The sequence below is a fragment of the Oryza brachyantha genome, chromosome 7 (genome assembly GCF_000231095.2).
Source record: "Oryza brachyantha chromosome 7, ObraRS2, whole genome shotgun sequence".
NCBI classification, from domain to species: Eukaryota; Viridiplantae; Streptophyta; class Magnoliopsida; order Poales; family Poaceae; genus Oryza; species Oryza brachyantha.
The window spans coordinates 17,343,017-17,368,090 of NC_023169.2; the positions used below are offsets into that span (position 1 = coordinate 17,343,017).

Genomic DNA, 25,074 nt, shown 5'->3' on the forward strand with positions numbered 1-25,074 from the left:
TTGGCATTGCCAAAATTTTGGTCGGTAACGAATTACCAATATTCGGTAATTCTAGAAAGTCCCACTCACAAACTATGCCAAAATTTGATAAGGTATGAAACTATACAACGTATATCTTGACCTTGCCAAAATTTTAACAATGCCAAATATTGAATTTGCTACTCGATGGTGAGGTTTATTTGGGCAATAAACTTAAAATGCCCTAGGTATTAATAGTCGAGAGAGGTAACATATCTAGGCCGTGTTCGTTTGGGCGAGAGAGGGGGTAGTTATCTGGTGTGAAAAATGTAGTAATAGATTAGTACATGATTAATTAGTTATTAATTATTTAAAAAATATAAAATAGATTAGTATGATTTTCTTAAACAACATTCCTATGAAATTTTTTTATAAAAAACCGTTTAGCAGTTTGGTAAGCGTGCGGATGAAAATCGAGCGGGCAAAGATTACTTACCCCACCACCACTTGTGGTCGGAGGGATTGTCATTTAAACCTGGACAATACCAGGTAAGGGAGGCAAAATACACTTTTTCATATAAAATTATTACAGCTCAATGTCATTTGGCCCAATGTTCGAGGCCCAATAAGGCCCATAGAAGGTTCGAGACGCGTGGGGCGGCAGCTTCGTCTCCGCGACGCCAACCTAAAATCGCGACGACCGCGACCAAATCACGCACCTTTGGCACGATCTTCTCCACCACCGTTGCCGAGCCCGCACGCTTCCGCCACCGCGCCGCGTCCGTGGAACCCTACTGCCCACTCGGCCATCGCCGCCGCGCCGTGTGCGCCCGCCCGCCCGCCGGTGGCCGGATCCATGGCGGAGACGGACCTGCTCGCGCCCCCCTTTGGCGACCTCCCCTTCCAACCCGCCCCCGGCGACGGGTTCCCGGACTTCCCGGCCCTCGGCGGCGACGACGCGTTCGCCTTCGAGGATTTCGATCTGGAAGACCTGGACTTCGACTTCGACGTCGACGTCGACCTCTTGTCGCCCGATGCGCCGCCGCCCCCCCCTCCGCTGGCGACGTCGTCCTCCTCGGCCGGATCGCCCGGCTGTGGTGCCTCCTCCTCTAGTTGTAAGAACGAGGAGTCGGCGGAGTCGTCGTCGAGGAGCGCGGTTGGTGGGAGCGACGGGGGAGGCGGCAAGGGTGGGAAGGAGGACGAGGCGAGGCGCCGCGCGCGGCTGGTGCGCAACCGGGAGAGCGCACACCTGTCGCGGCAGAGGAAGAAGCAGTACGTGGAGGAGCTGGAGGGGAAGGTGAAGGTGATGCAGGCCACCATCGCCGACCTCACGGCCAGGATCTCATGTGTCACGGCCGAGAACGCCGCCCTCAAGCAGCAATTGAGTGGCGTTGCTGGTGCCGGCGCCCCACCGCCACTGCCCATGTACCCTGCGGTTTACCCTTTGCCGCCGCCATGGATCCACCCAGCCTATGCGATGCGTGGCTCGCAGGTGCCACTTGTGCCGATACCCCGGTTGAAGACCCAGAGGCCTGCGTCCACGCCGGAGCCACCGGCCAAGAAGGCCCGAAAGACCAAGAAGGTTGCAAGTGTTAGCCTCCTTGGATTGCTGTTCTTGATGATGGTCGGTGTGTGTTTGTTTCCTGCGATAAATCGGATGTATGGTGGAATTGACGTGGGTGAAGGCGCTGTGTTTGGTCCATCACATCATGGGAGGACTCTGGCTGTAGAAGGGCCACAAAATAGTGTCTCAAATGGTATTGATCAGAAGGTAACACAGAATGGAAGCGAAACACTGCCGGCGTTGTTATATTTACCAAGGAATGGGAAGCATGTCAAGATCAATGGAAATCTTGTTATTAAGTCCATTGTTGCAAGTGAGAAAGCTTCTTCCCATTTGTCCAACCAAGGAAAGGAAGAGACTAGCTTAGCAATCCCTGGTTATGTGGCTCCACTAGAAGCTAGGGAAGTTATGGATTCTGCTAAAGGAATGAGGAATGAACTGATGGCTTTGGCTCCTGGAGATCGAAGCATATACCACGAGGATGATGGAATGCAGCCGCAATGGTTTAGTGAAGCCATGTCAGGTAAGAATGATGCATAATGTCACATACTCCATTTAATTTTAACAAATAATACTTAGAGTATGCCATGTTAATGCTTTGTATGACAATGTGGCATTTGGTTAGATGAATTATTTAATATAACACTTACTATTTTCTAAGGCTAATGATCTGACTATTTGAATATAGCATCATTCAGTGCTTGTAAAATCTTTTTGTGGGTTTAGTATGCTACTCAGTAGATGATTACCATGTTACCTAGGAGGTGAATATAGGCTTCTAGGGCCAGTAGGTCACCATTGTCAAAGTTTTATAATGGTTGTGCTTGTAGGTTGCAGTATTGTGTGATTGGAGAAGTTGCCAGTGCTGCATAGATATTTCTTTCATTAATCCTGTTACCTGTGTTCTTGTGCATGTATTTGACTGGGTTGTAATATTCTGAATTACTGCTAGTTCTGTATATATGATGCTACTTATCTACTACTCATGCTATATACATTTAGCTTAACCTCATGAACTTAATTCCTCTGGACCAAAAGTCACCAATCCAATGAAACTATTATATCCTGTGGTCTTGTCTTAGCTGCCTTTGAAGATTGAATTCAACCAAAACATGTATAACTAGTTACCACAAATAAATCTTTCCTTTTTTTGCTGAAATTATTCCATAGTTCCATTGCATGTGTGTTCTATTTATGCACATATGACAGAATTGACTAATATACTGAATTTTCTAAATTATGAAGTAAGGTAGTACTTAGAGTTGTGCATAAGGGAAGCACAGATTCTCTTGTTGGCTGGACTTATATAGTAAAATATATGTGCCTTGCCACGTAGCTTGACTCTAACCTTTTCATTCATCTTGTTAGTTGTTACAAGTAGTTCGATGGCTTGGCCCTTCATTTACCGAAGTTAACCCATTTCTATTGATTCTTTTCCAGGTCCCATGTTAAACTCTGGGATGTGCACTGAAGTATTCCAGTTTGATTTATCTCCAACACCAGCTCATGCAAATGGCATTGTTCCTGTCTACTCTGGGTCTATGACTAACTCATCACAAAATTGTACTGAAAATCTTCCTTCTGGCCATGTTCCCAAGGTGAAGAACAGAAGGATTTTGTACTCGGAAGCCATCCCTTTACAAGGCTCAACAGCCAATGAGACCGATCACTTCAAAGCACCTCCCAAGAACCAGAGCCAGAGCCATGCCAGTCGTAAGCCGGCTTCATCTGTTGTAGTATCTGTCCTAGCCGATCCAAGGGAAGCCAGTGATAGAGATAGCGAGGGAAGGATGTCTTCAAATTCTCTGTCCCGCATCTTCGTTGTCGTTCTTATAGATAGTGTAAAGTATGTAACATACTCTTGCGTCCTTCCTTTCAAAAGCCATAGCCCTCATCTGTAAACAAGTTTTACACCATAGTCTGTAACAGGACGGATCTCCAAATGAGCTGATTGTACTGTGAGATGTTGATAGAGACATATAGAGCTGCTTTTACTGAATTGACCGTTTATTGACATGAATGGGATGTTGGTTCCATGTCCCTGTGATCCATGGTCATGTTTGGAATGCTGGAATGTTGAAATTCAGAGGTTTCCGCGTTCCAATGAGAGTAACTCATTGTTACGTGGCTGTGTTGTTCTTGTACTCGTTGACACTTGGATGTAAAACATGTTTCTTTGTACTTTAACATGGCTTTAGTATACTGCTTATCAATCTGTTTTGCTAATCTTTTCTTGAAACAACTTGTATTCTGATGCCATGCCACCCTCAGCAAGCTGCCAGGGATATCATTTTCATTGTCACCACCAACTGCTTGTTTTGTAGATAATGTCATTATCAAGAATAGCTTTTGTTGGCTTTGTTTCTGTTATCTTTTGCTTGGACTTGCTAGTGCAGTGGCAAGGCTTGCGTGGTTTCAACCCCAATGTCCCGTGTTTGATTCTCAGCACGCTTATACTTCCTTGGTCCCCTATTATATCATATTATATAAGATTCTGAATATTCACTTGTAATTTTTAACCATTCGTCTTATTTAAAAATTTAGTACAAATATAAAAATTTATAAGTGGTACTTAAACTACTTTTAATAATAAACCAAATAATAAAAAAATAAATATTTTTTTAATTTTTTTTAAATAAGACGAATGGTTAAACATTATAAACAGAAAGTTAAAATCCCATATAATATGAGACGGAGGGAGTACTTATTAATTATTCACCACCAACCAAGTTTTTCCTTCCTTGCTAATTATTCGGCTCGGCTCCTTTCTTCTAAGGGTTTTTTATTATCTTTGAAAAGTATCTTAAGATACTAAGAATTTTAATATAAATTTTTGGTATCTCAGATACAATGTGCTTTAAGGTATCATATATTTTACACTAAGAAATGTGGTATCTTAAGATATTTTTTAAGGACGGTAAAAAAAACTCTTCTTCTAATTATTCGGCACCAAGTTTCTCCTTGGCTCTCCATCGTTTTTTGGGAGCTTGTACTACATTTATTCAGTAGTGTGTAAAACGGGGGGTTTGCTTCGTTTCCAGGATGCAAAACCTATAGAAAAATGTTGCTTCATGAGAGGATTTTATGACCCTCAGTCTGAACAAAAGCTAAGGTAGCCTTTCAACTTCACCATGGACTCTTTATGTGTATCATCTGCTCCTTTCATCAGACTCTTATATGTTACCTGCATTTTCTGTGGCTTCTCCAAAAAGAGGACCATGTTGCTTAGTTTGTGCTGCTGCAGTGTTGGTCCCTGTAGAGAGTGTTGCTCGGTTGTATTATCTGCTACTATTAAAGAGGCTAAACAACCATTGCAGATGGCATTAAGTAGTGATTTTGACCTTGCAACTGATGCATCGGCACCCTTCATACCTACTGCTTGCTGGACTACTGGAGCCTGCTTGTCCTGTGATCATGCACGCCTTCCTTGTCTTTTGTACCGGCGCATGAATGGGTGGTGAGACTAAGGTCGATGCATTTGGTGATTGGGATTCCATCACCTAATTCATACACCACGTTGATCTCATCCTGCAAATCTTCTTGTTTTTGCTGGATGGAACACTCTGTTGTCGGTCAGATTGTTGGGAAAAAAACTACTGTGTTCCTTTTTTTTTATATGGTCTTTTTTTTAATTTCTGTTTATACTTATAAACCAAAATTTAAATTTTCAACCTTAAATTTAGAGTTATTAGGGGTTTTCATCGTATTTTATTTTTTAATCTTGTCTTTGTCTTTTAAATTGCTAAGAACATATTTATATAAGTCATATTTATAAATTATTTTTTGTTTTTAATTATTTCGTTTAGTTTTTTCTAGAAATACTAAAAGATCGCCCCCATATTGTTCTTAGTTTTTTTTTTCCTCATAGCTTTTACGTATACACATTTTAAGCTGTTAACCATGTGTTTTTGGCAAAAGAAAAATTATATATAGAAGTCATATGTCATCCATTATACTATTAAGTGATTATACTATCAAGTAGCTATCAAACAATTAAAAAATCTTTCATCTTTTATCAATGTAACAACACAACTGGATCAAAAGAAAGCGGGCCAATTCTAAACTGGGTGTGTTCTGTTTTTCCAAACTCATATTTTCTCGTTTCTTACATACACACCTTCAGAACTGTTGAACAGTTTAACAGTATTTTCTAAAGATGTTTTAAAATGTATATCATGCGGTAATCCATCGCTCCGCCTTACATGGCTATGTCATACAACCTGTAGGTTTGAACGCGTCTCTGTCCCTCCGAAGGCTGAAGCTTAGATGGTCCACAAAGACCAGGTGCAGCGAGGCTGTGGTGCCCTGCTGCTGACGCCGTGTTCTTTTTTTTACTTGGTCTGCTCGTTGTTGAGTTCAAAGCAAAAGCAGCCCTTGCTTAGCTACTAATCCATTCCTCCCAAATCTTTCAAACCATTTTAAATTCAAGTACTACTCCTAATAACCTACTGCATTAACGTCATTAGAGATTTCAGAGAGAGAGAGAGAGAGCAGGCACAGCGGGGTTCTCGCTGACGAACCAGGTGATGGTGCCTTTTTTTTTCTTTAGTTTATGTGATTTTTTAGTTTGTTGCTAAATGAATTAGAAGCTGCATCTGCTATGTTGCTCCCAATTTTTGTTCTTGTTTTGATGGTTCTCCGGACAATCGAAGCCTTGAAAGTGAAACCCAAGCTGTTGCTCTCTCTCCGGCGTGATTCAAATCTTGGCAGCTTCGCGAGCTCAAATCCAAGACTGGATCTTTTTCTTTTTCTTTTTCTTGTTTTCGTCGTCATTTTGGAGTTGAATCTCTTCCCCACCTTGGACTTCTTCCCTCTCGTAGGGATTCTTGGTGCCACGGGTTATTTGGTTGGTGAGCCATTGTTTGAGCATTTTCATGGGCTCTCTCGTCTAATTTTCGGTGCTCAATCATGCTTGAGGGTTTTATTTCCCCCTCTGTCTAGGGTTCTTGATTTTAACCCAATTGATATGTGGTGCTCGTTTTAAAGTGTTTCTGTACGCAGATTCTTGGTGTTAGCACCGCATTAGTAAGAACATCAAGCATTCAAGCAGCCACTTTTCGTTTTTGCTGTCTGTTGCTAACTGCAGGAATCTGTAATTCATCAGAATGCAGTGTCACTCATCCACAAATGGTGATGCTTGTTTACGGTGGACCAACGAGGGAAACAGAAATCAGCCGATCTAGCACCTAATTGCAAGCAGAAAATGGTGCTCCATAATTCTTCTAGTTTTCTGTCTGTTTCCCATATTCTGTAGAGCCAATGTCTGAGCTGAAATTTTCGTCTTTGCAGCATCCATATTCACTTAAAAGTTCTAAGGGAGCACCGTTTCCACCGCGACCGATTCTTGTATTCCTTATTGCAATATTTGGATTCTATGTATGTTACATCTCATTTAGCCAGATAACACTGGAGAATAGAAATGAGAACAGTATAGAAGTGCAAGAAAAAGTTCTTTGCAGAAACCCTTATGCTCCGCATGAGGAACTGCGGTATGTGCACTTTCCAAAACCTGAGAGTTATAGTAGGTAATTGTCCTCTGGAACAGAAAATCTCACTCTGTTTAGCCCCCCTATTGTGTACATGTGTTTATGTGTTTTATGATTCATGTTGCTTCCATAGGGGAGAGTGTTCCTGCAATCCGGTCCGATTCTTTGTGATTGTATCCATGCAAAGATCGGGAAGTGGGTGGTTTGAGACTTTGCTGAATAGTCACCCTAACATCAGCTCAAATGGTGAAATATTTAATAGATGGGATAGAAGAGAAAATATCTCATCTATTGTGCATACACTTGACAAACTGTATAATTTGGACTGGTTCACCAGTGCAGCAAAGAATGAGTGCACGGCTGCATTTGGATTGAAGTGGATGCTAAATCAGGTATATTTCAACCTTCCTTTGTCCATGTGAATATTAGACGGTTAGCTTTCTGATACTTCCATTTTCAGAAACTGAAATCCTTGTGCTGAAGTCCATAGTTACTGACACTGCTCTCATGTGTGGTTCTTATATATGCAAAAAATTGGGCAATCCTGTTCATATGGTCTATTCCACTTGATAAAAGTTTAGGTATAGCTAGAATTTTTAACATAACAGAGTAATATGCCTGCAATTCCCAATGTTATGTTCTGGCATGTTCGCTAATTGCTCAACTCTTTGTATTTGTACAACACAAAATCGTCAGTTATGACTGTTGATATTCACATTTGTGTGTTCAATGCCCATTCATTAAGCACTGCACGGGTAAAATTATGCTTACAGCTAACAAAGATATGCATGGCACTGACTGTCATCATTGTGTTTTCCAGGGTTTTATGGACCATCATGATGATATAGCTAGTTATTTAAACAAGAAGGGTGTTTCCGTGATATTTCTCTTCAGGAGAAATACATTACGCAGGCTTATCTCTGTTTTGGCCAATGACTATGACAGAGATGCAAGGCAGTTGAATGGAACCCACAAATCTCATGTACACTCAAAAGAAGAGGTATTTTCCATGCAAAGTGTTACTTTCACATACTAGATGCATGTTTGGTAAAAATATGACTGTAATATATTTGAACCCATCCGTGGAATATTGGATCAGTAGTGTAGGAATGACTATTGCAATTCAAAGCAGCCATTTTCTCTTCATATAAGGACCCTCCTGTTCTAACTTTTATCCTGAAGTTATAGACTAACTATAGTTCGATGCTTATTATGGTTGTATTATAAAAGTAACGTTGATATTTTAGTAAGACTTCATTCCTGCATATTTTTATTATAAGAAACAATCAATTATATTAGCAGGGCACAAAAATGAAATGTTTATATTTTTCTTCTGGGCAGGCTGAGATACTAGCAAAATTCAAACCAGTGCTGGATGTGTCAAATCTGATTCCAAACATCAGAAATGCTGAGAAGTACATCAGAGATTGCCTGAACCACTTCAACGCCACTCGGCACATGATCCTCTATTACGAGGATATTATTCGCAACAGAAATGTACTATAAACACATTTAAGTATGGTGACAAATGATCAACAATATGTCTCAGTTTGCTAAAATAGCATCTCTACGAATGCAGGAATTATACCAGGTGCAAGAATTCCTTGGAGTTCCGGTGAGGAAGCTGGTCAGCAGGCAGGTGAAAATTCACACGAGTCCTCTTCCAGACCTTGTCAGGAACTGGGATGATGTGAGCAACAAACTGAACGGCTCACAGTACGCTCATTTTCTTGACGGTGCAGATTATGTCAGGTGACTTATACTGATGCGTGATGTGATGTGAGCGACAGGATTTTTTTTTCTTTTTCCCATATGGAGTTTTGGTCGCCATAGGATTGATTCTTTTGTACAAATGAGTTGGTAAAGGAAGGGGGTAAAGATAAACAGATCGATATGAGAAAATTTGTGATCAAATTGTACAGGCTTTCCACAATTATGTCATTTTTGTTCATTATTTCTAGAGCTCAAAGTGCACGTATGCTTGAAATTGCTGACAGTTTTGTGAAGGTCATTCCATGGTCCATTTTGGTCTTGTTCTTTTGCCTGTACCACATGCTTTCATTAAGAAAAAAACTCAACAAAATTATAAACGTAAGATCAAAGGAATTAATGCATTGTTTTGGTTTATCTGGTGAATCCGAGTGAAGGGAATTTTGTACTTGCTTTAATGCCAAAGGTTAAATGCTATCATCATTAAGCCTAACTTCTCAATCGAAAGGCTAACCCACAGCCACAGGATACAGGCAAATGGAAGATGCATTCTCTGAGTTTCATTGTCAGATTACAACACTAATGGTGGTGCACTTTAGAAATTGATTAATGTTTCCTCGCAAGAAAATGAAAAAAATATCAGCTGTTTCATTGCCTTCTAGCCTACAAGAGAATAAAAAAAAACGAGTGAATGTGCCCAAGAGTTAGTGTTAGTACACGAAGAAATGGTCGCAGATCAACAAAGGATTTAATTACTCCCGTAAATTCTTGTACAAGAGCAAAAACGCCACTCAAAAAAACATGTTTACAAGTTAACAGCTACAACATCGTTAAGGTCACCAGCTAATGGTGTGTGCTTAGGGTTCTCATCTTGACAAGTGGTAGATCATTGACGCCTTCGCTTAATTCTCTCAAGGGCGCCCAGCTGCTCATTCTCCTGGGCACCAGAGCTTTCCTCCTCCCTGTTCTCTGCAGCTCTCTTGCCGAGCTCTCCAAACACAGCAGCGGGAACACTCTTCTCCGCAATTTGGACATCATCTTCCTCGTCACTCTCATCGGGCAGCTCGATGTCCTCGTTGTTCGCAGCAGCCGCAGCCTGTGGTTGCCTGCTGCTCTCAGCCTGCGCCTGCACTCCAGCGCTGACAAAGTTCATCATCCGGTTGGCAGGAGCTGCAGCTGGTGGTGGAGCAGCGGAAGGTCCAGGCGCTAGCTGCCTTTCTAGGGCAGCCATCTCGTCCTCGGGAACGCCAGCTCGTTTCAGAGTGTCAACTGCCTCATCCAGGTTTAGCCTCTGGTCCCTCTGCATCAGGTACTCTGGGAGTATGAAATGCGTCTGCAAATGACATGGAATACAACATTAATTTACAAACTCAGAAGGCGATCATTGATGGCATCAAACTTCCTATATGATTGACCCCTGTGACATACCTGACTGCGGCTAGCAGCCACAGTGCGCTTGATGCGAAGCATCTCCCTGAATGTATCTTCGTTACCATGCTGAATCTCAAATTCGTTCCATTTCTTCCAAAATTCAGGGTGTGAGTTTGGATCGGCGTAGTTGGATGCATGGACATAAATGGCACGGGCACGATCAATTTCTCCAAGGTTTCTTTCAAGTTCCGCAAATTTCATGCACATTGTCATAACATCTCTGTCTGGGAGCCCAGATTCAATTGCTTGCTGCAGCACAAAGGAATAAAGGTAGAATCATTTACAGTTTCTACATATTGAAGGTGCACCTCAACTAAAATCTAGAATTGTACAGAAAAATAGCATCTGGTTTTTCATAGGAATATAGGTTTGTTACAGCGCTCACAGAAGAATGAGTTCTTTAATTCATATGAACAGTTGCAAAAAGGGGAGGGGGGGGGGGAGGCAAGGCAAATAAAGCTGGATCACATTAATTTTGTTTAATTTACTAAAACACTGAAATGTATTAAAACTGGATCTCAAAACAAGCACACAATATAACCAGTATATCAAGCAAAAAAACTTTGGAAGCAGGACAAGACAGCACACTCACCTCGTATATCTGTCTTGTTCTTGGAACACCAAATAGCTCAGCAGCCCGTGCTATATATATTTCGTACATACTCATCTTTTCGCTATTAGGAACAGCCCTTACAGCTTCATCATATACATTCATTGCACGTTTTGCAAGGCCATAGTCTTCCTCCAGTTTAGCATACTGCAAATACAAAGCTTTCTTTTCTTGTGGAGGAGCCTGATCAATCAAAGCAAAATATAATTACTGAAGCAATATAGGAAAAATAACATTTTCAAACAATGTGCAATGCAGGAAGCTAAACAGGAAACAATCAACCAACAGTTTGGTGTCTAAACAAGCAAGCAAATGCAAAAAATCACATGATATGATATCAACAAGCAGTGACAAGGTTCTGAAAGGAAACAGAAAACTGATGCGAATGGTGATGAAATTCTAGGTACCTGTTTGACAGCTTCATCGAACAGTTCTCTTGCCCGTTCTAACTTGCTTCTCTGATACCTCCTTACAAACTTTGTGAGGTAGGTCACCCAAATGTCCTTAACGTGGGGGTATTTAAAAATTTTCACACCACGCTCATACACTTTAAATGCATCTTCAAAATACTTGTTTTCCTGTGGAAGAGGAAATAGAGAAAAGCCATGACATTAGCAGATGCACAACGAAAAAATTTACTTGAAACTTTGAAAGTGTGGAATTAAAAAATATCCTACCTCAAGAAGATATGCATAATTGAGAACTATTTGCGGGGTGGCGATTCGTAAATCCAGTATTCTCTCATAAACTGCACGAGTTGATTCCAAGGTTCCAAGGCTTTCCTCCAGGTCCACATAGAAGCTCCACAGTTTCAGAGATTTATGCACTTTCATTTGGACAGGTTCATCCCCCTCGGCAGCAGCTACACATAGGAAATTTCGCATTACTGTTAGAAAATATGAACAGTAAATCCATAATAAAATTAAGCTGGTAAAAATATATATACCTCGTCTCTTAACCTCAACAGAGGGTTCTGCGGTAGCTTGCCTCATCAGCTCAATAGCCTTGTCAAAATTATTGTGCCTCAGCTCCATCTCTGCCCACTCACACCAAATACTGGCTAAGTGGTCAACTGCCTTGTAGTTCACTTGAGTTGCTTTTTTAAAGATCTCTTCAGCACTATCTAGACGATTATGTTTCTCATACATCTTTGCAAATGCGACCCATAGAGTATGTGGTTTTCCAGCAGCCTTCATCGGGTCTACAGTCTTCACAGCTTCAACATATGTAGCTACTTGTCTTGTAGGATCCTTCTCAAAAAGTTTCACCCTCCTGCAAGCATAATCGTACCGTTAGCCAATTCCATCAAGTTGCAGAGACCACAAAATGAAACTACAGCATACATTACTAGGCTAAGAAGTGAAATCAAATATCACTAGATATTCACAGTCCACAGTATTACATGTTTTGAATTAAAATTTGCCCACAGCAACTTGGTAGACTAAAGAATCCAAAACTTGTTACGGAAAGAAATATGTGCTGTGAAATCAGCTAATTGGAACTATGATACAATAGTAAAATACATAGACCGTATACTTGCAATCATATATAATAGTCCAGTAGGATCTTGGATTAGTCATTTAATATCATCAAAATATAAGAAGAGACCAAATGTTTTTTTACAACAGTACATTTGCTGTGTCGGTTTAACATGAATTATCCAAAATCAAAATTGCTCTACTAAGCTACATTGTGGAGTATTGAGATGCTAACAAGTTAATATGTATCAGGATGTTCTGACAAAAAAACATTATGTGTATGAAGTGAACTAAAGAGCAAATTAGTGCTTGTTTTAGTCAAAACACATGAAACAAATAAATTAAGTTGATCAATCAAGTCTCACCTGTGCCATTCTTCCACGTTATGTGGATTCTGTCGCAACAGGACACTGCTGAGGAGCTCTGGTCGGCGATCCAACAGCCGCTCAAACCTTGCCAGCCTAGAATCAGTATCATCCTCATCGTTCAGCCAGCAACCTGCAACAAACTTCTTCGATAGCTTGTCCATCCCATTCTTCCTGCCCGCTTCATCTTCCCCATCACTCCCTGCACCCTCCTCCTCAGCTGCCTCCAGCTTTGCCGCTAGCATACTCTGCTCAAATTGTGTATATGCCTCAAACACCACACTGAACTCCTGAACCGTCATCACCGAAGCAACCCCCTCCTCGAAAACATCTCTCGCCTTCTCATACAAGGTTCTTCTGACATAGTAATCAGCCAGAGAGGTCCACAGCTTGCCAACCTCGTCAGTGAACTTGCGTATGCCGCCGCGCAGTATGGCATCCACCTTAAGCCCAGCGACCTCATCGGCGTGCTTGGTGAGGATTTCGCAGAGCTCGAGCCAGAGCTGGTGCCTGGTCTTGCCCTTGACAGAGCGGAAGCCGTCATCGTTGAGCACAGACGCGAGGCGGTCGGCGGCCTCCTGCCAGCGGTTCGCGGAGATGAGGAAGTCGATGAAATCCTCGGCGTGGGAGGGGTCGTACTGGAGGTAGCGGCGGAAGACGCGGAGCGAGGTCTCGACGGGGCAGGCCGGCAGCGAGGCGAGGCGGAGGTAGAGCGGCCAGATGCGGTCGTGCTGCGTGACCGGCAGCGCGCGCAGCGCCCGGTCGAAGGCGCGGCGAGCGCGGGTGAGCAGGCGCTGGTCGAGCAGCGAGGTGAGGTAGAGCACCCAGACGCGGGGCATCTTGTGCATGGTGGCGAGGGCGCGCTCGAAGGTGTTGTTGAGCGAGGCGTAGGCGTGGTGGGAGATCGGGTGCGGGCGGGCGTGGTCGAGGCGCTCCCGGAGGTAGGCGTGCCACAGCTTGTAGCTCCCCGGGAGCGCCTTGAGCGCCCGCTCGTAGATGACGGCGCGCTTGGCGAACGGCGCGGCGGCGCGGGCGACGAGGTAGCGCCACCACCCCTTCAGCTTGAACGGCTCCCGCAGGATCTCCTCCTCGTACGCCAGGTCGTCCTCCGTCGGGTACATCTCCGGCGATATCCCCAGCGCCGGTGCCGCCGCCGCCACGACGGCCACCGGACCCCCCGCCGCCGACGGCATCGCGGCTTCGACTCGCTAGGGTTTAGGCCTCCGCCGCGGTGGTGGTGGTGCGGATTGCGGCGAGCGGAACGAAGAGAGAGACAGATCGGAGAAAGAAGTCCGCGTGGTTTTTTGTTGGGCCGAGAGAGGAATTCGAAACAGAGTAGGGAAAGGGTTCGTGTCCGAGACGGCGGGGCTGAGAATTTTTGTTGGGCCTTAAAAGTGATTTTGGGCCTAATGTTTCGCAGAGGAAGGAACTGGGCCGGCTTTTGCCTGCCCCATGGCCCACGCATCATCCATCTGCTACTTCGAATATTTTTGCCGCTTCATCACAATTATTCACAAACTTGAGATGATCTTTTGTGATTGGGGACTAATATGGTGCAACATCACGTTTTAAAATGGGATGATTTCAGTAAGATCTAAATATAATATCTCATCGGTATCAGATCTAATACCGCACCGATACTAGCTAAGCTAATACAAGTCAATATCAGAGCGACCAGCTGATATTAGGGTAATATCAGTTGATATCCTATCAGTAACGACTTATACTAAAATGGTCTGGGCAATTCTTGTCTCTACTAGGATGATACGCTAAAATATAAATGATATCTTAAAATATCTTAATTCTAATAAAAATGGTAAAAGAATGAAAAAATCCAGCCTAGGTAATGGATTGAGCGAGGGGTAATATCGGAGCCGTGGGGTAGCTTGTGAACGCTTTCTACTCTCTCTGCGGACGCACAGCTTGATGAATAATACAGAAATATCAAGCAACACAAATAGGATTAAAACAAGACGTCGACGATTGAACAATGAAAAAAAATCGAAGTACCCTGCAGGGTGGTATGAATGGAATACTGTTTTTTAGCATTCCTGTCTTTACTACTATAAAAATCTCTAGTAGTGGAATCTGCCATCACCACCTACTCTCATTGCATTTTTATAATTTATCCCCCTTAACTTTGTAATATTAAAAAACAATCAAATCTAGATGAAAATCCATGTAAAATCAAATTGATATGGATATTTACTATATAAAAAAAAGATGGTCACATATTTTACAAAAAATATTTTTCTATTTATTCTGGGAATAACATAATATGTTTTTATCATTTTCAAAGCACATGCATTCAGCTAGTTACCTACAAAAAGTTTGTTTGGTGCAATGCACAAAACTAACCTGAACTAGGAACGGGTTCTAAGTTTGGTATACTTCAAAAGAAAACCAACATCATTCCATTGCCAGACATTTGCTAACGCTCAATCTTGCACAACAGTTTGTCCATGAAAAAAATGTGCACTGCACGGCCAAATTACATGGTCAACTTAATTTCAGTAGTTTGGCCAATCTAAATAGAACTGGCCGTTGGCCAAATTAATTATCCCACTAAAAAAAGAGACATAAATAGCTGATAACTCCAACCTAGCACAGAAATACCTGGTGAGAATGAAAATACGTATAGAGTTGTTTCTGCAGTATCATGTGGTTTCAGTTCATTACCCTTGCCCTTCTCTTTGGGAAGCTAATACATACAGGCGGCAGTTATGATTGATCAAATTAATCTCTAATTAGAGCCTCCAATATCAATCCTAGCATGTGTCAAGGACACTCACACGTGTGTATACATTTGTGTATACATGTGTGGTGTGTGTTGGGGTGCGTCCTGTCATGCTCGTAGCCTCAAAATAAAGTTAATCTCCATTTCAATGCAGAAGCATCTGGCTACACAATTTGCATATTACCAGACCAACTGAGCATGATTTCAGGTAAGGATAATAATTAAAAGAATCTATTCTTGAACAGGAGATGAAGAAATGTCACTGCCAATGCCAAGTGACAGCCGGTCAAGTGAAGAGGTGCTCCTGCATGTTTTGAAAAGAAAGTAGTAACCTCTGTTTATTCCAACGCTCTTTGATTTTTAAATATATATTTAGTTATTTATAATATTTAAATTTTTATGTATATATATAGTTATAAGTTATACTTAAAAAGTATTTAGTAATAATTAAATCATACTAAAATATTCAATAGCTACATTTTTAAAATGAGTCGAATGATCATCTAAAAGTTAATGACGTCAGATTAAAAATATAGATGGAGTAATTTATTTTCAAAAGAGTGCTTAAAATACAAGTGTTATCATGGTTTCACGGTTACAACTATTTATAACCTAAAGTTTAAATTTTAAATCTTAACCATGAACAACTTGATTTTATATTTTTAATCATAATTTATTTTATAACATTTGCTTTTAAGTCGACATAAACATGTAAATAAAAATTAGTTTTCATTTTAAAAAACGTGGCTTCGCTTCGAAACCATGGAAGGCAGGAGCGAGAAAAAAAAAAGCTGTTTAAATTAAAGATAATAAAGATGTGGAAAACACACTATTCATGAGGGAAGTGGGCCCCACGCCAATCAGGGAGGGGCCCAACACGCACATGGGCCGCTGTGCTATTGCTACCATAGTAGCAGCTCACGGCACACGCCTCCGCGCCACACGTGTCCCGCCCGCTGATCTGTTGCCCAAGCGGTTTCCACGTGGGCCCCCTCCCCCTCCATGTCGCGGATAAGTGGGCCCGCGCCGGCCGGCCGGCCCCACCACGAAACACAGAGAAAAAAGCCACGGCACCAAGAATAGCGCACTTGCCAATACCTTGGGCCGGACAACTACCCAAAAAGAATAAAATAAATAAATAAAGGCTGATCTGGGTAGTCCATGCTGATTGTTCATGTTGTCTTGTTGTTCCTATTGGTCCTTCTATTTATTAATTTATTTTTTAATATATAATATCATTAAATTTTATGTATACGTCTGAATTTTTATTTTAGTTTTTATGTGAAAAATGTAGGTTGGGTCTAAAGTATGCTTCGTAAGTTAAAATTATAATAAATAAATAATAATTATGTAATGTTTCAATAACATGAATGATTAAAGGCATGTTCAAAAGCTAACTATATTATTTATTAGAAAACAGAGAGAGTACGGGAAAAGGTGGAGTGTCTACCCATTTGCACAGGTGCCTGGGACAGATTTGTCTGACGAAAAACCAGCAGCAATTTAGCCAGTTTTGCATCAAGCTGAGCTTCGGATGGATTATAACTGAGATTCTTGTCTTTACGCTTCTATTTTTATTTATAAGCTAAAATTTGGATTTTTAATCTTATATTTTTAAGTCAATTTAGATTTTTTTCTCATTATAATTTATTTTCTAATATTAACTTTTAAATCATATATAAAAAGTTTTATTTAAAAATTATTTTTCGTTTGTAATATTTTGTTTGATTTTTTCCATCGCCCCACATGTGTGCTACGTGTTCCCTGATTTACATGTCGGAATGGCTAGTGGCACTGTCATAGTTGCATTGATCTGCCTTTGGTTTCTGAATTTCTGACCACCCAAAAGATGTCCCTCTTTCTGGGTCGTTTGCTGCATTGCTGTCTGTCTGAAGATTCAGAGCTTATCCTGAAACGACGCAGCAGTTTCGGTTCATGCAGCCGCTGTTTCGTCAAGTGGCCTTGCAAGCAGCAAGCAGCGGTTTTGTGAATGAAATCCACGCCCATTTTCATGGCTGATCCTGAACTGAATGTCTGAATCCAATGCGTCCCACAGCTATCATGCATTGATCCGTTTATGATCTGACCAGAAAAAAAATTTCAGCTTTGGTGCTCCAATTTCTCATTACGATATCTGAAGTTCTGAACTGTAAAAAGGTTTGGTTTTTCTGCTGTTCTTCCACTACATGCTCTGACATAATAAACTAACAGTTTTCAGACTTTGGGTGGACTAAGTAGGTCGGATGCGATTAAGAATTACTAATCAGATATGATCATGAGTGAGCATATCAGTGCAGTTCAGTTTGCATCTTTGTTCAGGTCGCTGTCAGTCGATTTAATCTTTGCACAAGTCAAACACTTTAAAAACCTGTGTAGTGTTCGCCGAAAGAGAGCCCATGCTGTCTTTACTGCCAAGCTAATTTTATGATTAGATTATTTGCTAGTAAAGTTCATGAGAGTTGACTTGGGGTTGCCCGATTAATCGATTTAATGCTGCTTATTTAGTGGCACCGGATCGATCATCGCCGCAGCAAGTCAAACCAGAAATCGAAAAGTAATCGGGAGGCGAGGCTCACAAGGGACACGTAATCGCGTGGGAAATACTTGAATATTCGATCAGATTGATCAGTAGTCGCATGATCTCCATGAGCGATTGCTTTGAAGCAACTGGATGCTGCCCTAAAGGCAGGTGCTTCCGGTGCATGATCTCCAGACAATTTGATGATTTTTGTTGATCTGATAATAACTTTTTAAAAAAAATTGGAAGAGAACTTTTTTTAAACGAAAAAAAATTGGAAGAGAACTTGATCCGATTATATATGCCTCTATCTTGAGATGATGTGTGTGTATTTGCCTTTTTTTTTTCTCACTTTCACAGAGGCCATTGACTTGGTGTATTAGTGTGTGCAGAAGAAATGTGTGAAGTTTTTAATTTTCTATCTAGGAGTATTTGAAAGTTACACTTATGTTGCTTTCCGAATTGATGAGTAAATTGCCTAAAAATCAGGTCATTTGTGTTAACTAAAACAGTGGTTTGTGAACCAAATATAACTCAGTTGGTTAGGAATCTAGTGACAAAACTAAGCATAGCTCAATGAGTTCAAGTCCTAGCATGGGTGCTAGTGTTTTTCTAACACTTTCTCTTATCACGGCAGAGCCAACTCCCTCTGGCGGCCATCTATGCCATCCCTATGGCCAATTTTTTTTTATGTTGATCATTCAGATTATTTATTGGTTTTTACACGTATTCTTTTAAACAGCTAAATGATATATTTTTCTTGAAAAATTTATATAAAGAAGTTTATCGTTATATCTTTTGAGTAGATTTTTAAGTTAGGGGTAGTTAGTTTAATCACTTATACCAGCGGGTAGTCATTGAAAAATTGGATAATAATTTTATCTTCCGTCTTACATCACCTAAGCAACACAGTCTATCTCACCAATAGAGATAGTCGTTAACATCTAAAAAAAATAACCGGTCGCTAAAAAAAACACTGCTAGTCATCCAGTCTCGACGACGTCACTGGTTTAACCACGAAATCACCCACCCCTCCATCCATTTTTTGCTTGATTCCAAATGCTATTCCTATAGTACTATAAATTTTGAAAGCTTGCATTTTTGCAAAAGTTGTATACATAATTTAAAAGACATCATATTGTCGAAGCAGTCTGCACACTAAATTTATCTATACGACTTACCTTCATTAAAACATCATATTTTATCCTTTTTTATTGATCAAAGATAAAACCAGACTAGTCAACAACGTCAATAAAAAAAAATCAGAGATAGCACTCAAAACAAAGGCAATACAAATTTGCTTCTGATTTAAATCATTATCATACAACTATCACTAGAAAATCAAAAAATACCAATTAAACTATAATCCTAATGCCATTCCTGCCATATAAAAAACAGTAACAAATATACAAAAGCCAAAAAAAAAAAGTTAGCACCAGCAAGGGCAGATTTGCAAATTTGGGTAAAGTATTTGGACTAAAAGAGAAATAGTGGCGTGGCAATTTTACTTTTCCAGGGAGCCGTGGGCGAATGTTCCACCCGCCCTCTCCTCTTTATTACAGGGGAGAGCAGAGCAGAGCTCCTCCGCCTCGCGCTGCTCCGACGACCACCGCCGCCGGCAACCAACCACCCCCCGCCCGCCCGCCGCCCTCCGCCCTCGCCATGGCCTCCCCCTACGATGCCCACGTGCCGTACACCCTCCTCGGCGCGCTCCTCAGCGGCGGCGGCGGCGGCGGGGGAGCGCGCGCCTTCCTCCGCGACTACGCGCAGCGGGGCACCAACGCGCTGCTGTGGGCGGCACTCCTCGCCGTCACGTGGGCGCTGGTCCTCCGCCTCGCCGCGCTGCTCCGCCTCTGGGCGCTCGGCTCCCGCCTCCCCGGCCCGCCCGCCTTCCTCGCCGACCCTGGCCTCGCCGCCGTCTGCCGCCGCGCCGGTGACATCACCGGTAGGCTCGCTCGTGTTCCTTGAATCCTTCGTCCGTTTACCTCGCTGCTCGTGTTACTAGTGTTCGGCTTGGTGGTAGTTCCGGATTGGTAATCCGGTGGGCGCGGGATCGGATTTGGCGCGAGTTCGGCGCGATAGAATTATCGGTGTGGACTTTCTTAGCCTTAGGTGCTCTGGTGCCCGTAGGAACTGTTCGATTGACAGAAACATCGATTGCTGCAGTTTGATTCGAGATTCAGTAGCGATATATCCTTGAGTTGCGAAATATTCGGTTGCAAGTTACTAGCAGCAATTTGAGTAGGGTGATTTTTGCGAATCTGGTCTTGTTTTGATTAATTGATGTGGGCCTGTGGGGTTTGATTTAGTTAGGCGCTGATCTGGGTGGAGTTCGATTAGAATGTCAATTTGAATTATCTGAACCGTGTTGTATCTGTTTCACGACAAATTCATGCCTAAATCTGTAGCTCCAGAGGCTGTAATGTTCTGTTCCTCTTTGAGATGTGGAACACGTGGGTATCCCTCGTGTGGGAAAAAATTGTAGCTTCCGGGCCTGTAAGCTAGTGATCGAGGTATAAACTATTTTTCGCAGATCTATTTTCCAGTTTTTTTGACTTTTGGGGTCAGCTGTAACTAAATTTTTACCAAGTTAAGATCAATATGGTATATATTTCCAAAGGATTGGATAGCGTAGAGATCTGTTAGGTATACCGTATTACTACGAGGTTTGTCTGATTTATTTTCATATTCAAACTATTTATATGAATATATTAGAATTAATGAAAAGGAACAGTTTGAAAACAATGCAACCGCATGGATCTACGCTGCCACAAAATTTCTAAATTAGTTTAACACAAGATGAAACAAAAAAAAGAAAGAAAAATACAAACATATTTTAGTACCTGTTCTCTCTCTTTTCTTTTCAACTTTCCTCTTCTGCATGATTCTTCATTTCTCCTTCCATAGGATGAAGTTTGATTTTAAACTACGCAGAACGAACTTATATTCGGAACTTTGTGATCCAGTAGATCCATTGTGTGAGTATTGTTTGGTGTACATGATGGTAGGATGCACTGGATCTTTCTCCTACTGGTCCTAATCCTAACGTGTGCCAAACTATGATGTAGGGAAATATTGGACAAAAATTGCTGAAGTGACCTGTCTGAATGAAAAAAAAAATCTCCCTTGGATAACAAAACAGTTTATCACAATTCAGCCAGATTGAGTTGCTTTGCTACAAGTCATCTTCTATTAAATGATCTACTTTGACATGATCAGTTTTACTAAAAGGGATACCATTAAATTAAAAATAGACTTCACACTGCATATTCTAATCTCCAGGAAATGGACACTTTTAACAGAATTTACTAAGCATAAGATTATCTGTTCTGCATCTGAAACATAGGAATATAATGGTGTCGTGCAAATCATTATTAACTTTATCATGGACAACCTTTCATTACCATGCTGTCCTGTGTTTGTGGCATTTCATTGTATTTTCCAATTTTTGGTTAGTGAACAAGCATATACGTAGACTGTCCCAGCTCAACACTGTAGTCTGTAGGGTCAGATTATTCAAAGCTCTAGCTCATGGTTCATCAAATACACTGTATAAATAAATAGTTAATTGCTCATTGTTACGTATAAAAAATTCTAGAAAGAAATAGCTATTGCAGATTTTGAGAAGATTCATAATTAAGAATTTCCATTTGTTGAGCAACGCGCTAAACTGTGGATGGGCTGATCTGATCACATTCCATTGAACTGCATTATTTCGTGCTGATCATATGTTCCTTTCAACTGCATTTTACAGGGTACCTGTCGAAGTTACATGGCAGTTATGGCCCAGTTGTTCGACTGTGGCTCGGACCCACTCAACTTCTTGTCTCAGTTAAAGATTCTAGTGTAATTAAGGAGTTGCTAACAAAGGCTGAAGATAAGTTACCGTTGACTGGGAGGACATATAATTTGGCTTGTGGAAAACTTGGTCTTTTCATTTCCTCATTCGAGAAGGTTTGTCTCTCCTCATGATAAAAAAAAGATATGGAGTTTGTAGTATCAATTTGTCTCATTCGCCTTTCATGCTATTTGTAATTCAGATGGTACATACAGTTGCTTCATTCATCCCCGTTACTCTTTTAATGTTTTTCTCCTGCATTTTTAGGTCAAAAGTAGGAGGGAATCACTGAAGTTATTCTTGGATGAAAAACTTAGCGTTGGTTCTATTGGAAGTTCCTTCAAGATCATTCAAGTTGTCCTTGATAGGATTGACTCCATTATTGCCAGGGATTTTCTGGACTGTAGATCTTTTTCCCAACACATGGCATTTAACATTGTTGGCTCAGCTCTTTTTGGTGATGCCTTCTTTGATTGGTCTGATGCTTCTGCCTATGAGGAGCTGATGATGACGGTGGCAAAGGATGCTTGTTTCTGGGCTTCTTATCCACTTACCCCATTTTGGAAACCTGATTATAGGAGGTACAGGGCCCAATGTGCTCAGCTGAAGATATTAACACAAGTCATTGTCACAAAATCAAGAAACCAAAATGGTGTACTTAGCTTTATCGATCATAGTTCCCATCAGAGAAGTGAAAGGACGATAAACGATCCATGTAGAGGCGTTTCTCATGTTGATGGCGTGATTTCAAGGCCTCTCAATGAGGCAGCTGAAGGGCCCCTCAGCTCAGAAGAAGAAATATGTGGTAACATCATGGGTTTAATGTTGCATGGAATTTCCACATGTGCTAACTTGATTGGCAACATCCTAACAAGGTTTGCCTTGTACCCAAACTTGCAATGCCAGGTACGCGTTGTTTGATTTATTTCTCTGTTGCAAACAAGTCCCAACAATTCTTGTTGCTCTTTATGTGATGAATGGTGCCTGCTACTGCTTTGTTGTTCAAATAAGCAGTTTGTTGCCCTAAACAGATCACTCCCAATCACATACGTTATTATGTTGCATATATCCAGTTTAGCTCCTCGTTCTGTAATTATTATGTTGCATATTTATCCAGTATTGCTCCTAGTTCTTTACTTATGCTATGTAGTAATACCCAGCGTGTAGTATCATGATAGTCACAAGTTATTCAAGTTGTATCCATACTATTCCTCCTTGTTAATTTGGCATGGGTGAACTTGCTTCTTATCCATTAATTTTCGTTGACATGGAAACTGTTTCTTCCAGGCGGTTGACTGTATTTATGCCATTCCTCTGACTTACATGTGCTGTTTTTCTACAGCTGCATTCGGAGATAGTTGCAGATTGCAGTGAATTGTCTGAGCTTAAGTTAGATGATGTGCTTAGGATGAAATTTCTATTGGCCACTGTATGTGAATCTGCTCGACTTTTACCCGCTGGACCTCTTCTCCAGAGATGTTCTTTGCAACAAGGTATACATATCTTTTCAATAAGAAATTCAAAAATTATTAATAGAGCAGTTAGTACCAGTGAGTTCCATAGACATCCTGAAATTCATCTTTGTCACATTATTTTCAATTGGATGTTTCTTCTCTTCATCCTGATCTTGATGTCTTGGAACTTATGTTTTGATTCGAGATTCCTTAATATGCGCAGTTGTAGCAGGAGAGATCAGGTGTATTTTTATTTCATTTACTTTTAGCATGTGTAACAGTGTGAGGTCGAGATCTTTTTTATTACCATTTGCTGTACATTCATTATTGATCTCCTTACAATTTCCTTGACTGCAGATGTTAATCTCAATTCCAGCATCACTATACCAGCTGGAGCAATATTGGTTGTTCCTTTGTATCTCGTGCAAATGGACACTTCTACATGGGGAGATGATGCTTGCCAGTTCAACCCTAATCGTTTTCTAGAAAAGAACATTAATCTTGAAGGTCTTCCCCCCTGCTCCCCTCATTCTCATTTCCGCTTGTCCACTTGTGCATTTTCTCAATATGCTTTCTTCTCTTACCGCAGAGATATTAGGAACAGCGCATAAAGGCTCCAATGGGATAAACCTCTTCACCAATGAGTGTGATGAAACTGAATCATTCCTTCCATTTGGCTCTGGGAGTCGAGCATGTGTTGGGCAGAGGTTTGCCATTCTTGGTATCGCAATGTTGATTGCTTCTCTGCTACGCAGTTACGAGGTCAGATGTGATAATTTTTGTGGACATATCTTGGTGTACATTATGTGCGCTATTTATTTCTATTCATTGTGAACTTAGTTTCTTTAAAACTTCTCTGACTAAATTGTGGTTACATTCCCTTGAGTTATAAAATTCAGCCATTATGTTCAGCTATGTTCTAAACTTGTCCTGTTGCTTGAAATTCAAACATGCAGGTACAACCTCATCCAGCTTTATCCAAAGAAATGGAATCATTAGTTGACAGCAACAGCCTTCACCATCTTCCGAACCCAAAGATCATCCTCAAAAGAAGAAGCATCTGAAGCAATATATATTTTTTTCCTGGTGTCACACCAGGATATAGTCCCTCAGTTTTTCCTTTTTTTCAGAAGCAATATGGTCTCCAAGTTTGCTTTCTTACCGTCGTTCAACCACGCGGAAGCCGCGGCGTGGATGGGTTTTTCCTCCAGATTTTTAACAGCCCCAGTGAGCTTTCCTAGACCTAGTTTCCATTGGCGTTTTGAGGCACTTGTGGGTTGTTAAATCACAGGAGGTGCGTACCACCGATGTGCATAAACCAATAGCATTTTCCCTTTTTCCAGTTGGTGTTTTCTCCTCCTTCCGGAGGAATGTAGTTATGTCCAATGTATTGATGCCCTGAGCCTGAATGTTGTTGTATCTTGCGCGGAAGCGTTGAATCTGTTGCTGAGTTTATTGTACCATATATATATGGTCATACTGTATTATTGTTGATTGTTTCCTCCACCATAATTGGTGAAGTTTTTTAATAAGAAAAGTACATTTGAATTTGTATTGCCCTGCTTGTGCGACAAAACAAAAACAACAACAAACCTGGTAACCTGAGCGTACATGTTACTATATTTATTTATAATCTATGCAATCCAATTATAATATCTTATCATCATCGTTGTCTCATAGCTAGTGTCAGTAAATGCCAAAAGCAATTGCATACAATATACAGTATTTATATTGGGATCTGTGCTTGGCCGTTTTTTCTGGCTTCCTGAGTGTTTAGCTAGAAAAAGGAAAAGTTTTGGGTGCTATGTCTAATATTAGAAGAGTCTTTGGATACGAAAGAAAAAACGAATTTTATGGCTCGTCTGGAAACTGCGAAATAAATTTTTTGAGACTAATTAATCCGTCATTAGCACATATGGGTTATT

At 41.1% G+C, this 25,074-nt stretch overlaps 4 protein-coding genes across 5 annotated transcripts; 3 read left to right on the plus strand and 1 right to left on the minus strand.

Annotated features, from left to right (window-relative positions):
- Window positions 1–656: 656 nt before the first annotated feature.
- On the plus strand, window positions 657–3,521 carry LOC102711993 (bZIP transcription factor 60-like). The gene is made up of 2 exons (XM_006657975.3): window positions 657–2,045; window positions 2,963–3,521. The coding sequence occupies exons 1-2, from the start codon at window positions 815–817 to the stop codon at window positions 3,421–3,423; spliced, it is 1,692 nt and encodes a 563-aa protein (XP_006658038.1). The 5' UTR covers window positions 657–814; the 3' UTR covers window positions 3,424–3,521.
- A 2,365-nt stretch (window positions 3,522–5,886) lies between these two features.
- On the plus strand, window positions 5,887–9,105 carry LOC102712274 (nodulation protein H-like). 2 transcript variants are annotated; one of them, XM_006657978.3, is made up of 7 exons: window positions 5,887–6,045; window positions 6,609–6,728; window positions 6,812–7,047; window positions 7,142–7,400; window positions 7,829–8,008; window positions 8,350–8,505; window positions 8,588–9,105. In XM_006657978.3, exons 2-7 carry the CDS (start codon window positions 6,726–6,728, stop codon window positions 8,762–8,764), a joined length of 1,011 nt encoding a protein of 336 aa, XP_006658041.1. In that variant the 5' UTR covers window positions 5,887–6,045; window positions 6,609–6,725; the 3' UTR covers window positions 8,765–9,105. The 2 variants fall into 2 exon arrangements, with proteins under 2 accessions (XP_006658041.1, XP_006658040.1); XM_006657977.3 differs by having other exon boundaries at window positions 6,627–6,728; window positions 8,588–9,104.
- Window positions 9,106–9,435: 330 nt separating this feature from the next.
- On the minus strand, window positions 9,436–13,877 carry LOC102712920 (pre-mRNA-splicing factor SYF1). The gene is made up of 7 exons (XM_006657979.3): window positions 12,603–13,877; window positions 11,706–12,031; window positions 11,437–11,621; window positions 11,167–11,337; window positions 10,742–10,942; window positions 10,147–10,398; window positions 9,436–10,051 (listed from the first exon to the last, which is right to left on the minus strand). Exons 1-7 carry the CDS (start codon window positions 13,793–13,795, stop codon window positions 9,605–9,607), a joined length of 2,775 nt encoding a protein of 924 aa, XP_006658042.2. The 5' UTR covers window positions 13,796–13,877; the 3' UTR covers window positions 9,436–9,604.
- A 5,623-nt stretch (window positions 13,878–19,500) lies between these two features.
- On the plus strand, window positions 19,501–24,725 carry LOC102708820 (probable cytochrome P450 313a4). The gene is made up of 7 exons (XM_006658828.3): window positions 19,501–19,802; window positions 21,612–21,811; window positions 21,963–22,601; window positions 23,038–23,188; window positions 23,507–23,656; window positions 23,739–23,911; window positions 24,106–24,725. The coding sequence occupies exons 1-7, from the start codon at window positions 19,520–19,522 to the stop codon at window positions 24,211–24,213; spliced, it is 1,704 nt and encodes a 567-aa protein (XP_006658891.2). The 5' UTR covers window positions 19,501–19,519; the 3' UTR covers window positions 24,214–24,725.
- Window positions 24,726–25,074: the final 349 nt, after the last annotated feature.

What these genes read in the sequence shown, in the direction of transcription:
- LOC102711993 (XM_006657975.3), top strand. Translation starts at nt 815, where the DNA reads ATGGCGGAGACGGACCTGCTCGCGCCCCCCTTTGGCGACCTCCCCTTC. An exon ending in GTTTAGTGAAGCCATGTCAG is followed by an intron (nt 2,046 to 2,962) that starts GTAAGAATGATG and finishes ATTCTTTTCCAG; the next exon opens with GTCCCATGTTAAACTCTGGG.
- LOC102712274 (XM_006657978.3), top strand. An exon ending in ATGTACACTCAAAAGAAGAG is followed by an intron (nt 8,009 to 8,349) that starts GTATTTTCCATG and finishes TCTTCTGGGCAG; the next exon opens with GCTGAGATACTAGCAAAATT. An exon ending in ATATTATTCGCAACAGAAAT is followed by an intron (nt 8,506 to 8,587) that starts GTACTATAAACA and finishes CTACGAATGCAG; the next exon opens with GAATTATACCAGGTGCAAGA.
- LOC102712920 (XM_006657979.3), bottom strand. Translation starts at nt 13,795, where the DNA reads ATGCCGTCGGCGGCGGGGGGTCCGGTGGCCGTCGTGGCGGCGGCGGCA. An exon ending in TGTTGAGGTTAAGAGACGAG is followed by an intron (nt 11,622 to 11,705) that starts GTATATATATTT and finishes TCCTATGTGTAG; the next exon opens with CTGCTGCCGAGGGGGATGAA. An exon ending in TCGATGAAGCTGTCAAACAG is followed by an intron (nt 10,943 to 11,166) that starts GTACCTAGAATT and finishes TTGATTGATCAG; the next exon opens with GCTCCTCCACAAGAAAAGAA.
- LOC102708820 (XM_006658828.3), top strand. Translation starts at nt 19,520, where the DNA reads ATGGCCTCCCCCTACGATGCCCACGTGCCGTACACCCTCCTCGGCGCG. An exon ending in ACCCAAACTTGCAATGCCAG is followed by an intron (nt 22,602 to 23,037) that starts GTACGCGTTGTT and finishes GTTTTTCTACAG; the next exon opens with CTGCATTCGGAGATAGTTGC. An exon ending in AAAGAACATTAATCTTGAAG is followed by an intron (nt 23,657 to 23,738) that starts GTCTTCCCCCCT and finishes CTCTTACCGCAG; the next exon opens with AGATATTAGGAACAGCGCAT.